General features: G+C 40.0%; 1 protein-coding gene across 5 annotated transcripts in view; it reads right to left on the minus strand.

Annotated features, from left to right (window-relative positions):
- LOC103183458 (myomesin-1) overlaps positions 1 to 15,732 on the minus strand; it is a 76,220-nt gene that overhangs the window by 37,276 nt on the left and 23,212 nt on the right. For 3 of the 5 annotated variants that reach the window (XM_007900940.2, XM_007900939.2, XM_007900941.2), the window contains 10 exons: positions 15,379 to 15,543; positions 12,972 to 13,133; positions 11,201 to 11,342; positions 9,456 to 9,655; positions 8,152 to 8,208; positions 7,445 to 7,569; positions 5,100 to 5,283; positions 4,021 to 4,195; positions 2,670 to 2,791; positions 855 to 1,286 (listed from right to left, as the gene is read on the minus strand). In XM_007900940.2, the coding sequence (XP_007899131.2) occupies positions 855 to 1,286; positions 2,670 to 2,791; positions 4,021 to 4,195; positions 5,100 to 5,283; positions 7,445 to 7,569; positions 8,152 to 8,208; positions 9,456 to 9,655; positions 11,201 to 11,342; positions 12,972 to 13,133; positions 15,379 to 15,543 (1,764 nt within the window). The remainder of the gene's footprint in view (positions 1 to 854; positions 1,287 to 2,669; positions 2,792 to 4,020; positions 4,196 to 5,099; positions 5,284 to 7,444; positions 7,570 to 8,151; positions 8,209 to 9,455; positions 9,656 to 11,200; positions 11,343 to 12,971; positions 13,134 to 15,378; positions 15,544 to 15,732) is intronic. The other 2 variants (XM_007900943.2, XM_007900944.2) reach the window with 1 other exon arrangement.

A 15,732-nucleotide genomic window follows, 5' to 3' on the forward strand; every position in this document is an offset into this window, starting at 1 on the left:
TGTAAAAGCCCAAAGAAACCGAGTTTCCATTCATCCCCTCTAAGTCACATGGACTTGCAAGACCTGAGCTCCAACCAAACAGCACCTCAAAGATGAAGTTGATGTGGCATAGAAATGTGGTAAGTATACAAATGTGCTCAGGGCCCTGAAAATTCTTAATCTGGCTCTGATAAAGGACTTCAGATGGTTACAGTATTCAAGCTCTCTTTCAAGCAATCCGGTGCGTCAAGTCAAACATGTCAACTTGTCAAAGTCATTGAAGATCCCTTAGATAAAATGCCAAATGAACTCAGTTGGAATAAAGAGAATGAAGTGGTGCAAGAAATTATAATTGATCCCATTCAACATTAAGCACAAACCATTGAGAACAGTTAATGAGATCACCTCTCTTCCAAATAGCAAATGCTCTCAATGGTGGAACTGAGAGGAGAATAGAATTCTGGTGACCCTTCTATGAAGAAGCATTTTGTTGGTTAAAACTGGCGAATTTTACATTGCAATTGAATGTTGATATGGCAAAACTCATTGCAAATGAAATGGATCTTACCAGATGGGTGCCAGAATATTCTATACACCATCTCTTGCACATTATTTTATCTTTTTTATGGAACGCTGAAAGCAACATCCATAAAGAACAAAGATATGGATTCCCCCAGTAATTAGTGCTGTTGTTGTGGGTATGTCAAAAAACAGTATCAAGCACAATAAATATAGATAAACTTTTCATCTTTGTTCTTGGTCCTCCTGATATTTTCTCAATGGATGGGACTGAGTGTGCTATCAGATATTGCACAAGACCTAATCTCATCATAGAATTGAGCAATGGCAACTGTAATGTTTCCCTGATTTCTCACCTAAATCGTTCTCCTTGTGCATATCTTCTACCTTTGGACTTCTGAAGGTAGACTTACGTGCCATTTCTGCATTTACCTTCTCTGGTGTATCTGGTACTGTGCAAGGTAAATTATCACGGCTAGTGGGCACCGAGCGTCTGTTAGGCACAACATCACAACTTAGTACAGTGTCGTGTGCGAGCTGAGATGTCTCATGCTTGTCATCCCAGCGTACACTGCTTTCTATTAATTCATCCGTGTGTATTCGACTTTCTATTAATACATCCACTTGTGCACTGCTTTCTGTTAGGCCATCCAAGTGCGCACTCTTTTCTGTTATTGCACCCCAAAGTGCACTTCTTTCTGTTATTCCATCCCAGTGTGCCCTCCTCTCTGTTAGTGCATCAGTTTTACCACTTTGTTCAGGACACACACCATGAGGTACTCCTCTTCCTAGAGTTAAATAAAGTAATTCATCAGGGCACACGTTCACGTAACACATAACAAGAAATACTTCATTTTTTCTCAAGAATGAAGAAAATGAAGACAACCAGTGATGCCAACACAGAACAAGAAAAGGGATGCAAGAAAATATATCTTACTGAGATTTAACACCATTGACAGGCAAGGCTCCAGACAAGGAACAGAACACACAGTTTCTATAATAGACAAGCACTTTGCTCCAGACTTTGTCGTTTGGCAAACAACTCATTTTAGTTTTTNCTGTGTATCACTTGTCCAGAAAATAAAATAACATTGCTTGATGTAAGCAATTTCCCTCTTCACATGCATTAGGAAGACAATTGCTTACTAATATGACTACAAGGATATTTCCAAATTTATTTCAGAATTTGAAAAATGCCTTCAATGATCATTTTGACCAGTAAATTCATTGCATGACACACATTATAACATATTTGATCAAATAAGGAAGGAAACAAAATTGCTTTAGTAAATTACTTCAGTTTATTCAATAACTATGACTGATTCCACTAATGAAATATAATCTGATCACAAGTATTCTGTTGTGTTCAATGCAGAATTGCAACTTATTTAAAACTGTCTTGGGGCGCTTTAAATAAATTCTTTGTTAAGTCTATTTCATTGGCATTCATTATCACTTCAATTAAATTCTTTGAAGTTTGCATGAAATTGCTACGATAATGAATGAGAGATGCTTTTGATATTTTTTGATGATTCCTGTGTGTTTGGTGCGTCATACAATGAGTTTTGGTTTGCTTATATAAGATGAGAGAATTTTTAACACATTCATCCACAAAATACAGTCAACTACTTTACAGTATATCCTGTGAAGTACTTATCATAATGACATGATAAGGTGCTATATTAAATGCAAGGATTATTTAATATATTTATTAGCATTCACAGGAATAATAAGGGTTAGATGCACTCTTACATTTTTAAGACAAGCAGCTAGCCACAAAATGTTAGCAAATGCAGGTCAGCAAAGGAGTTAAATTACGTGTGTATGGACAGGATATGCACAGGGTGGTGTTGTAAGGGATACATTACGTTATGCTGAAGGAAAGCTGGTAGTCCATTGCTCGAGTACACTTTGAAGCATATGACTGTGAAGGAGTCTCATGTGAGATTTCATACAGTGGCTAATGGATAGGATGAGTGGTAAACAATAAACTTTCCATGTGATACAGGTACAATGGGGTGCAATACAGGTACAATACAGTGAAGAACCACAACAACATGATGGCGCTGTGAAAACAGTTTGTCATTATTTGAAAAGTAAAATCAATGATAAACATCTTTACTATCAAAAATCTGAGCTCAGATAATATCAGCTTATTGTTCTGTACTTACCTAGAGCTGCCTTGACCTCCAATGGTTCAGAATCCTGCGAGAAGTCACTGAGTCCAGCTGCATTAACAGCCCTGACTTTGAATACATATACCTGACCAGTTTGCAGCCCATGACAAATAAACCTACAAAACAGAAAAAGTTTATTTTCAGATTACCATGTTTGCAATGATTTGCATTAGTTATTTGTTAAATCAAAATTTTATTGAGTTTGGTGGACATAACATATTATATACAACCAATTTTAGTTATATATAGTTATACCAAGACAGAGCTTTTTATTTCGCCACAAACTGGAATGAAGATTGCGCTGTGTGATATGACATTGATCACAACGACGATAAATGTGATCAATGAGCCCAGTCAATGGCTAAAACTGGCCAAGGATGTGACACACACCCCCACCCCCCACTCTCCCACTACCATGCACCAACAACAACTGACTCCAACACAATGAATTGGCCTGAAGTCTTTAAAAAATGTCCATTGGACTTGCCAGCAGATCAGTTTCCATTCTTCTGACTCTCACAAAATACACAAAGCTCAAAGAAGATTTGCTAGCACTGGTTATCAGATTCAGAAGTATTGTGTTTGCTCAAAACAACATTGTATCATTGCTTCTTTTGCAACGATGCAAGTAATGTGCATTGAAGCTGTCAGAAAATAATAATAACAATCCTTGCATTTGATATGAACCTTTATCACATCTTCGAGACGTCTCAAAGCTCTTCACAGAATGTACTGTAAAGTGAATTGACTATATTTTGTGGGCGAAACGTGTCAGCCAATTGCACACAGCAGTGTCCCACAAACAGTCGTGGATTGAGTGACCAATTTACTTATTTATTTATTATTACTTTATTTTTTTGAAGGAATCATTACCCCCGGAAAAGTGATTAGGCAATCGACTAACAATCGGGTTCCTACTTACTACTAGATAAACAGAGGCATGTGGAGTAAGGAAACTTGCCCAAGGTTTTGCCCTGCTTGGAATCAAACCCAGGTCTCTTACTTGTGCAGCAACTGCTCTAACCACTGAGCTGCAGAACTCCACAAATGGCCAATATTAGTAGTAAATAGCTACATATGAAATCTGAAAATGCAAAAACGTTATACTTTACCTCATTTATTTTCATACAAATGTCAGTGATGCTCGTCTCTTTCACTTACCCACAACTACGCAGTTGGAATGAGTAACATTACATCCATTGTAACACTGCCAAGCTCAGTGAACATTGCAGGCCATTCTTCAAGCCATTCAATACTGGTATTTTATCCCATATTAAAGGGATAAAAAAACAGTATTCAACCATATGTTGTTTCTTTCTCTACCCACCTTCTTTTAGATTATTACCTTCTTCCTTTCACTGGCTTATTATTGCAAGGTTCCCATTTGCCAGATCCAGAGATGCTTGCTTCAATGTAGTATCCCACTAACTCTTTGGCATCTTTTGACTCATCCCAACTGACAACAACAGAGGTGTCAGTGTTCCTTGAGGGCACAATGCAACCAGGGGCTTTTGGAATATCTACATAGAAAAATGTCTTTGGTTATATCAGTTATTATATAATAATAATTATTGCATTTGATAAAGCACCTTATCATATAATCAAGACATATCAAAGTGCTTCACAGGATACACTGTAAAGTTGTGTGACTGTGTGTATTTTGTGGGCAAATATGGCAGCCAATTTGCACACAGCAATGTTCCTCAAACAGCTTTGGAGTGAGTGACCAATTTTATTTAGGGCATTGTTGGCCAGGACACCGGGGGAAACTCCCTTCTCTTTTTGAATGCGATCATAGGATCTTTAACATCCACCTGGACAGGTAGCCGGGTCCTCAATTCAATGTCTCATCCGAAGGACAGCACCTCCGACAATGAAGCACACCGCCCAAACCTGCATAGGAGTGTCAGCATTGACAAAATGGGTTCCAAGGCTCTTCTGACTCAAAGGTGAGAGTGCTACCAAATGAGCTAGGCTGACACCTGTTAATAAAACTCATAGTTATTGCATTTTGGCATTATTTATCACTCGGCCCCTTGTGCAAGTATCAGGAGAATTAGTACCTGCATGAAATCAGTTCAATATCATAAGGAGATGGAATAATGTGTTTTTTTTCCAATTAATGAATAATTGACTGAAATTTACTGAATAAAAATATAAGTAGAGTCAATTTTGCCAACTAGTGTGTACAAACTGAAATGAAGGGCTAAGGAGAACTTTTGGTCTTTGGTCTTTGGTCCTTTATCTTTGCTTCTCAGTAAACAATGTGTTGATTTTTGTTCAGCATAAACATATTTAGGAATGACACCACCTCAGAGGTCAGTTAATGACCCATTTTTGCTCGCCATTACCAGAAGGTCTGATGGCAGGCCAGAATAGCAGTCGTACCATTGATCCCAATTCATACAGGCAACTCATACTTACCAAGCTTGTCTCCCACAACAGTAGCCTCTGTTGCTTCAGATGGTGGACCGATGCCAGCGGAGTTGGCACAGCGCACACGGAAACAGTATGATTTGCCCTCAGCCAGATCAAACAAAGCAAAGCGTGGAGATTTCACAGGAATCTCTGCATTAACCCTCTGCCAATCATCAGCACCTGCAACGCACTGATATCAACAAGGGTACATATCAGTTCCCACAAAACATTTCTGTGCATATAATGGAGTGAAAGATACAACACCTCATTACACATTTGACAGTTGTCGAAGGTTATTGAATCGATTACGAGATAACACATTTTTTTAACCATTCCCAACCACAGAATTTGTGATTAAAAAGTGTCCTTGGCCTAAAGACTGGTCAAGGACACATTTTAACCACAAATTATGTCCATTTGATGAAATGTTCCTTAATAATTCCCAGCATTACTTAAGAAACGGAAAGTAGAATTTCTCCCTTTTTCCCTCATTGAATGTTGCAGTACAGAAACAGGCCTCTTGGCCCAGTCAGTCTGCGCTAGAGTTTTTTCCCTGCTCGTCTCATTCACATGCCGCTCACTCCCCATATCCTTTAATATTCTTCTTCTTCTTTGAGGATCTTTCCAATTCCTTTTTAAAATAAATCATGAACTCCACTTGAGCAAAGGTTTGTGGCAGAGAATTCCACATTCCTTAGAAATGTTTTCTAACCTCCCCTTCTGTTCTTTTTGCAATTATGTGAAATTTGTGTCCTCTCCTACTGATTTAGTAATAGATAATAATAAATAGTAATAGATACAGTGGAAAAAATCTATAACTACTTACCCCATATCATAACCTTTGGAAGCAAGATCTCTGTTGGGTCACCCCTTTATCTCCTCGGCCCCAATGAACACATCCCTACGTTCTCATGTTTTCAAGATCTCTGTTGGGTCATTCCCTTCTTGTCGTCCTCCCCAACTCTTCCCTCCATGATCATCCAGAACTCTGCAGCTCATGTCCTCTTCTGCACCAGGCTCTGTGACCCCATCACCCCCACCCTCACCTGGCTCCACTGGCTCCCCATCCCTCAGAGGATAGAATTCAAAATCCTCATCCTCGCCTTCAAGGTCCTCCACGGCCTTGCCCCCCATCCCCACATCTCTGACCTGCTGAACCCCTATCAACCTGTCCACTCCCTCTGCTCTGCTGGCTCTGGCCTGCTCCATGTCTCCTGCCCGACCCACCCTATCATTGATGGCCAGGCTTTCAGCCTCCCTGCTCCCACCCTTTGGAAGTCCATCCCACAATCTCGTCACCTTGCTCCCTCCCTTACCTCCTTCAAGGGACGACTCAAGACCCTCCTTTTCAACCATGTTTTCAGCCACCCTTCTACCTTTCTGTCCTCCTTCATCCCAACCCTGCCCCCACCACCCACCATGCTCAGGTCCTAATCCCCGACTTCAGTTCCTTGGGAAGTCCTCCTGGAATGAAAGGCGCTTTACAAATGTAATTTTGTTGTTGTTGTTTCATTCAGAACTGGAACCCTTGATCTCTGTGAATACCCTAATGAATCTGCACTGCACACTTTACATTCCATTTATATCCTTCCGTTCAATAGGGTAGCACAAAATACTCCAACTGTGGCCTAGTGTGGTCCTGTACACATTTACCGTTACCTCCTTGCTTGCTTTCAGTGCCTTGGGACGTCCTCCCGACCTGAAAAGCGCTTTACAAATGTAATTTTGTTGTTTGTTGTTGTTATGTTATATGCCTATGTATTTGTAGCATGTAACACGGAACACCAACCATTCATCATGTCAACTAAAAGCTGCAGCAACACATCTCACTTGGATAAACAGAGGATATTGTGTCATATAATGTTTAAATGCCAAGTGAGGCAATGACATAACACATGAGCACTGGGCACACTATATCACACTAGTGGTTACACATTAAACATGTGTATGGTGATACTATGGTGATAGGTTCTCACATTTGAGATTAAAAAGACCAGCAAGGCCATACCCACTACCTAAACCTAAGGTCACATTTACTCTTCCAAGAGGATAAAATCTTGTTTTGTCTGGATGTTACTGTACCTCTTTAACGCTATACACTCTTTAGATTATGGGTTTTAATCAAGCAAGTGTGTGAGTTGAAATCCATATTCTCTGATGGGTTTCCTATTCAGCGAAGACTGGAGATTATTACAGCACGACAATCACCTCAGGCACACTGTGATGACAAAGGGGTTCCTGCAAAATTATATCTAAAATATTACTGCTCATCTTTGTAAATGTTATGGTTGATTTCTAGAAATGTAGGTCCCATATTATATTGTTTTGTCCACATGTCTTGATATATTTACCTTCTCTACATAGTACATGATTCCTTCATGGCCACGTTGACCAGGAGGTTTCCAGCTGAGGACAACATAATTCTTGGTAGCTTCAGTAACAGTCAGCTCTGTTGGTTTGCCAGGCACAACACCTTCTGTTGGGATACAAGTCAAAATATTGCTCTTTACTCTGTGTTAGACTGATATATCCAGACATTAATGCAGAAATTGGATATGTGCACATTAGGGAGCAACAGCTGTGTTGTGATGCTTTCCTATTTTTGAACAGTTTAAAACTTTACAGGCCTTATACTCGGACAAGATACCAGAGTGGAACCATTGGCTTCGTGGAACTGTACTGAACATGAGTAGTCAATTTCAGGAGAAAAGAGATAAACATGGGAACAAAATGAACAGAAAGGGGGGGAAATGGTTAATCTGAATCACTGGTGAATAATGATTGAGAGTGAAAGATCTAAAATTGTTCCACCTCATACACTCTGAGACAACTGACTGATAACATTGTTTCTCACTGCTATAAACACAACAAAACCTACAGTGAAATGTTGCACAAGACATTTTAAATATAGAAAATATTATATTCTGAATTGTTAACTGCATAGCTTCATCCACGAAAGACAGAAAAAAGACATAAATACAAATGAACAGAGATGTCATGGACTAGTTGGGCCAAATAGATTGTTTCTGTTCCATATCATTCTATGTGACTATTTTACCTGCTGGTTCTTCTTCTGTAACAATGATCTGTCCAGTCCATGGTGCTGATTGTATGCCTGAAGTTTAAGAATACATGGAGTCAAAGATTTATACTGAACAGATGTTTGATAAGAGTTCTTTGCAGCAGAATTTGTGATAATAATGGAATTCCTTAATAAGAAATCTTCTTAGAATTCCCAATTAGCTTTACTCTGGGAGTAGATCACCTCACAGTGGAATTCAATAATTACCAAAAGTTGTCTATTTGTATGACTTAGATTAAGGAATCCCATTGAGAAATACTGAAAATTAGACTCTTCTATAACGTGTGGGAAGAAATTCCACCTGGGTCTAGATTTACTGTACTTATGTACCAATTTAGAGCATTCAGAATTTGATACATTCTTAAATATAATCTTTGTTTTGAAGACACTTTTATGTATGTTCTTTTAAGAACTATAGAAAGCCAACTACAAAATTTAAACTGAATTCAAACAATGTATCAAATTCTGGATTGTCTAAATGTTGCACAACTAGAGTGAGTCCAGACCCAGGTGGAATTTCTCCCAAGAAGTAAGCACAATAGAGGTAGGAAAGAACGGTTAAAGAAAAGGAATGTGATGCAGCCTTCACCCATTCTCCACTATCAATTAGGCCACGGATACTTACTGTCCTAGTCTGTCCTTACTCGTAAAGGTCAAGGGATATGCGCCGCATGAGTTATTACTTCACTTGAAAAGTGAGGCAAAGTCTTTCTCTTTTGCTTGCACTCCTCATATTGTCTGGACTCTCAGACCAAGAACCCAGAAAGGGCAGATTACCTGTCTCCAAGCCTTCATCACAATTTTGGTGTTTGAAAGTGTGTAAGAACAGCATAAGGATAATTCATCCTCTTACTCCACTTAGTCCCTGTGAGGAGACAGTCCTCAACTTCACTGGGACATTTTCTACAGAGTGGTTCATGTAGGGTTGGAAGCGTTGTTGTTTGGGGGGATCCAATTGTGGCCACCTTCCTCACACCCTCCCCTCCTCAGTTTGTGCTCCCAGCCAGCTCTGCAAAACACTTAGAGCATCTCGACATGAAACATGCTATATAAATGTAAATCATTGTAATTGTTAAAAGGTTCTAGATTCTCTGATAAATGGGAGCGTGAGGGAGTTAAGTGTCGACATTCTGTGGATTTTAATTTTAAACACTGTTGGCTTGTTTCGATCACAGGACAAATGCATTAAAAGTGCTTGTAACAGCAATAGAGCCCTATTCCGTGTCACTCTTTACACCTTTCCTCTGTCTATGTAAGATATGACAGAAAAGCCTACTTACCCTTCAATCTAGCTCTGTCAGAAGGATCCAGGGCTGCAACAGGCTCAGATACACGGGATGGTCTGCTGATTCCAACGTTATTGACAGCGCGTACACGGAAGATGTAGGATCGACCTTCCACCAGCCCAGTGACAGGGAAGCGCGCAAACTTCACTGGGGTGTCGTTGCATTGAATCCAGTGAGTGGTGCCTACTTCACATCTGTGAGAAAATAACTTTTAGCTGTTTCTACAAAGAATGTCTGGTCATTTTTCCTGGCATAAAAGTGTAACAAATCCCAGCATTTTAATAGATTTAATAGAAGTTTTCAAAATTATGAGGGAATTTGATAGGGTGAACAAAGAGAAACTATTTCCACTGGCGAGTGGGTGAGTTGGTAACCCGAGGATACAGATTTAAAATAGTTGTTAAAAGAAACAGAGGGGAGGTGAGAAGAAATTTCTCAACACAGTGAGTTGTTCGGATCTGGAATGCAGGGCCTGAAATGGTGGTGGCAGCCAATTTGATAACAACTTTTAAGAGAGAAGTAGATAATTATTTAGGGAGGACAAGCTTGCAGGGCTATGGGGAGAGAACGGGGGAGTGGGATTGATTTAAATTTAATTTAATATGATAACTGTTTTAAAAGAGCACGCATAGACACAATGGACTCCTTCTGTGCTGTATAATTCTATGATTTTATGATCACTATGGTACAAAATGGGATGCAATTTGCAAGTTGTGTGAACCATGCATAAATGCATTTGTGCAGAGGGAAATACAGATACTTTCAATTATGTAATAAAAAACAGTGAAAAGGATTGCAAGTAATTCTGCACATATGTTTGCACGTGGTCTGCACAAGTCACAAATTAGATCTAAATCCTAATCGCCATGTACAATTTAACCTGCTTACACCAGGTTCATGATGGACAACCCAACCTGCTTTCGTCGCCCGGCTCCACGACTGTTTGTCACTGCAGGCCACCAAAACCCTCATACGTGCATTCATAACATCGAGGCTTGAATATGCAAACTCCTTTCTTGTCAACCTCCCCAACTCCTCCCTCCACAAGCTGCAAGTCATCCAGAACTATGCAGCCCGTGTCCTCTCCCACACCAGGCTCCGAGACCCTATCACCCCCCATCCTCGCCCAACTCTACTGGCTTCCCATCACTCAGAGGATACAGTTCAAGATCCTGGTCCTCACCTTCAAAGCCCTCCATGGCCTTGCTCCCCCCTATCTCTGCAACCTCCTAAACCCCTACCATCTGACCCGCTTCCTCCACTCAGTGGGCTCTGCCCTGCTTCACGTCCCACGCCTCGCCTGCTCCACCATTGGTGGGCGGGCCTTCTGGCACTCTGTCCCTACCCTCTGGAACTCCACCTCACCTCCTCCCTTGCCTCCTTGAAGACCCATGTCAAGACCCTCCTCTTCAACAGGCTTTGATCTTCCTGCTTCCCCCCTGCCCTCCACCCTCCCCAATCCCGACTTCCGGCTCGGGTCCAAAACACTGATTGTCCAGAGCCTTGGAACATCCTCCCGATATAAAAGGCGCTATACAAATGTAATTTTACTGTTGCTGTTCTTGTGATAAATGGATTTAATGTCACCAAATGTCAGGGTTCATTACCCAACAGCATTATAAACATGGCAGCACTATTTTGAACAAGGGTGTTTACCCTGTATATCAAACCAAGGATCATTCTAAATGTTAACAATGTTAAAAATGTTATTTCAGTGTTCAATGTTACTGAATACTAACCTGTCAACAAAATAACCAAGGATGGCCTTTCCACCATCTACCGCTGGCTGTTTCCAGGTTACAATTACATAGTCTTTATTGGCATCCATACAATACACATCCAATGGGGCACCTGGGCCACCGGCAACCTCGGCATCAGTATCTGTCAATGAAACACAAATTTTGTGATGTAGTAGGTCACAGAAACAAACTATCTGCCTTCCAGCAATGGCACTTCCCTGGTGTTGGGAACGGCAATGAAACTGTGGAACTTGCAAACTCCAAATAACAAATTCTGCCAGTAAGCAGACACAAGTCATGCTGAACTAAGGGAACTCTTTTAAAAAAAATTAAGATTGCAGAGACTTGTGGAAAATTCTTACATAGAATTTTATAGACTGTAAGGCATGGAAACAGGTAATTTAACCCAACTAGCCTATGCTACATATATTTATACTCCATACAAACCTCCACCCCTCCTAATTTCCTCTCTCATAATCCTCTATTATTATTTCCCTCATGCATATTTGTTATTAAATTCAGTTTTAATTTGGAAGCTGTTTCATTTTAAAGAATTGTGGAAAACCAGCTTCCAAATTAAGACTGAATTTTTAAGAATTTCCACAATTCTGCATTATCTTCAATGCTAAATTAAATTGCTCTTTCAGGCTAAGACTAGATGGTATTTTAGATCTTGGTCAATATTAGCTAAGAGGAATGAACAGTACAAAATAATAGATAATTTGGAGATCTCATCTGCGGAATAAATATTCAAGATATGGACAATAGTACTTTAAATCCTATGAATAGAATTATTCTATTAGCATAATTTTCATTGCTTAGCTGTACTCATCTGCACTGAATCTGAAGGCAGAGTGTAAAAAATTTACAACCCCAAGCATAAAACATACAAGGTATTTTAATCTCTCATGGTTTATTCTGCTATGTACGACATTATGCAGTGAATTTGTTGGTGTGTGTTAAGTACCATTCTACTCTATTTGGTAATTCTATCTTAATCACCCAGAAATAAATATAATATAACTTTACATTGTAAATAACATGATGTTATAGATGTGGGCTTCAATTATATTTTTAAATTGCATTACATTTATTTAATAAATGTATTTATTTTTTATTTGTGTTTATTATTGAAAATTTATTTTTTATTATTTATTTATGAAGGGACAAATTTATTAAATGCATCCAACACACCAAACAAAGTACAATAATATTGGTTCCACATCAGCACTTAAAGTGCAAAAGCAGAAATAATCCCCTTTCCTTTTTCTTGAATATGACATTCATACACTTGTGTAGTTTTACTCCTCATTCAGATATCCATTGGCCCATTGCCTCTATAATAAAATACATTTAAATTAAGGAGCCTCCTCTCAATTGTAATAAGGTCTAATACATGCTGCAGTGAAAATTAGGATCTGCGAAGTATTAGTAAAGACATATTTGAAAAATATAGCCAGTCAGTATCTCATTGTATATGCTGGCTGAGCTGTGCTTTCTCTCCCCATCAATTCCATCACTAAGATATATTTGTCTGCCTGTCAGTTGGAGTTAATTCAACAAAAAACTCAGAATTAGGCTATTCAACAAACAAGTTAGACTAACTAGCCTCAGACGGGATTTTATAGAGAGGTGGAAACAAGACTCACCATCCCTTACTATTACTAGCTGGAATATGTCACCCATTATGATTCATATTATCTGTGTATTGAACTCTTTCTGATTGGTAAGGTCAAGGCTATTGTGCAAAATACTTATATGTAGCACACACCTCTTACAAACACATATTCACTGTGCTGCTCATAGCCAGATTTTGTCACCACACGCAATGTGTAGAGCCCTTCATCCTCCTTGTTCATGTGAGTGAGCGTTAGTGTGGCACGCTCTCCACTCCAGTGCATTTGCATCCACTTGGACGGCTGTAACTGAACACCTAGGAAGGAAGGTAGAGAAAAGCAAAGCAACAAGAGTGTAAGGGAAGAGGAGGACAGAGAGATTAAAATAATAATAAGCCTTACATTTGACATCGCCTTTCACGTCAGGAGGACATCTCAAAGCACATCACAGGGTTAACTGTAAAATGTTGCGACTGTATATTTTGTATGTGAATGCATTGCATTGGTATTGACTTCAGAATTGCTACAGCTGCACATATACCAAAGTACTAATTGTTTTATTGATGATGAGATTTTGCTGTGAATAAATACTAAGTAATAAAATTAAAACTGAGCTCCAAATGTTTTATGAGATTAATAAAATTTAAAACAGTAATTTCATTGATAGTGTGATAGTGATGTATCATTTTCAAGCAGTAACTCCAATTCCGACCTCCTCAATCCACCACCCGTGCCTCCGTTCGACTGGCACAGACCTCCTGCTCATCCCTCGCACCCTCCGCCCCATCATTGGAGGTCACGCTTTCAGCCACTACTCTGGAACTCTGGAACACTCTTCCTCAATCCCTCCGCCTTGCCCCCTCTCTCCACTTTTTCAAGTCCTGCCTGAAAACCATCCTCTTCGACTGTGCATATGGCCACCACCTCCCCCTCTACCCCGGCTCCACTATTAAGAATTCTGAGATGCTACCCTGCTTGGAGGCCACTATATAAGTGCAGGTTGTCTTTGTTGTTGTTATGATAACAAGAAAGTATGTGCCATTTATTAGTAACACTGCTATTTTTAAATCTATTCTGATTAGCAAAAAAATGGACCGATATTATTTCTTCAATTTAAATCTAATGACAACTTTATGACTAATAATGGTTTCCCTATTATAATCCTGCTCATAAAACTTCAAACATGTCACTCGGTTTATGATTCTTCCTCCCAATGGATTATTCCATTGATAATACAAATTGAATAATCACTTTAATACTTCAGGGATTAATCTCCCCCTTGTTAGCTAGCCTTTGGCAGTGAGCCATTGTCAGTGTTCAGAAAGGTGGTTAATTTTAGCAACAAGAGGGAAAATGATCCCACTTGTGAGTGAAATCCCAATCCGAAACTGGATCACACCCTCAAAATCACTTGCAACTTTCACACTAAAGTCTTTGAAATTCATGGGAATGATTTTATTGTTTTGGGACAGTTTTAAATCATCCATAATTCACTTCCAAACAGTAGAAGTGTTCATCTAATGGAAATTTCTAATAATAATAGTAATTTGTAAATAATAATTAGAAACTAATTATTATATTATAATTATCAATAATAATAATGGATATCTACTAATTTATAATCCAGGAAAAACAAATAACATTTAAAAGATGAATGGAAAGTTCTGAAAAGAAGGCAATTCCTATTTGGAATCTTCTGATAATGACTGTGAGTGTAGGCAACAACAACAACAACAACAAAATTATGTTTGTGTAGTTCCTTTCCTGTTGGGAGGACGTGTTACGACATTAGACAGACAGAGTTACAGATTGAGCTGGGGGTTGGGGTGGGGGAGGGGGCGGGGGGGGGAAGCAGGGAGATCGAAAGCACGGTCAAAGAGGAGGATCTTGAGGTGGGTCTTGAGAGGCGAGGGAGGGGGTGAGACGGAGGGACTGCAGGATGGAGTTCCAGAGGTTGGGGGCAGAGTGGAGGAAAGCCTACCCGCCAATAGTGGGGCGAGCGAGGTGGGGCATGTGAAGCAGGCAGGAGCCTGCTGAGCTGAGGGAGTGAGCAGGATAATAGGGGTTAGGAGGTTGCAGATGTAGGGGGGAGCAAGACCGTGGAGGGTTTTGAAGGTGAGGACCAGGATCTTGAACTGTATCCTCTGTGTGATGGGAAGCCAGTGGAGTTGGGCAAGGATGGGGGTGATAGGGTCTCGGAGCATGGTGTGAGAGAGGACACGGGCTGCAGAGTTCTGGATGATCTGCAGCCTGTGGAGGGAGGAATTGGGGAGGCTGACAAGCAATAAGTTTGCATAGTCGAGTCTTGATGTAATGAAAGCATGTATGAGGGTTTCGGCAGCCTGCAGTGTGAGACAGTGGCAGAGCCGGGCGAAGTTGGGGAGGTGGGGGAAGGCAGAGCGGGTCATCGCGCAGATGTGTGGTACAAAGGATAGTTGAGGGAACATGCTATACAGGATTTAGATAGCTCCCTTTGCCCTTATTGTCTTGGATTACTGTCTATAGTACAAAAACCATGTTTGTTGGAAAGTAACGCTTTGTCCAATTACAGCCATTGCTTACCATCTCGCCACCACTGGATTTCTGGTTGGAATCGCTTCAAGTTAGGGTGAACAATGACAGTGCATCCGAAGCTCAATGTATCTTCTTCCTTCCCGAAATATACGTCAAACTTTTCAACTATGTGTATTTCAAACTTGGTGTAAGAATCTGCCGGGTAAAATTCGTCTGTTCGGGAGAGAATGAATCTTTTTGGTATTGCTTCGTAGTTACACTGTTCTTTCCAATCATTTATATTACTTTGCACAGGCCCAGAAATACAAAAGTACAGATTCCTGCATACTGCCTAGAGATAGGCAAAAATTTAGAAATAATAAGCCCCAGATCGGAAATGAATAACGCGTTAGTTCACCCGGA

Source organism: Callorhinchus milii, unplaced genomic scaffold, assembly GCF_018977255.1.
Source record: "Callorhinchus milii isolate IMCB2004 unplaced genomic scaffold, IMCB_Cmil_1.0 Scaffold2, whole genome shotgun sequence".
NCBI lineage: Eukaryota > Metazoa > Chordata > Chondrichthyes > Chimaeriformes > Callorhinchidae > Callorhinchus > Callorhinchus milii.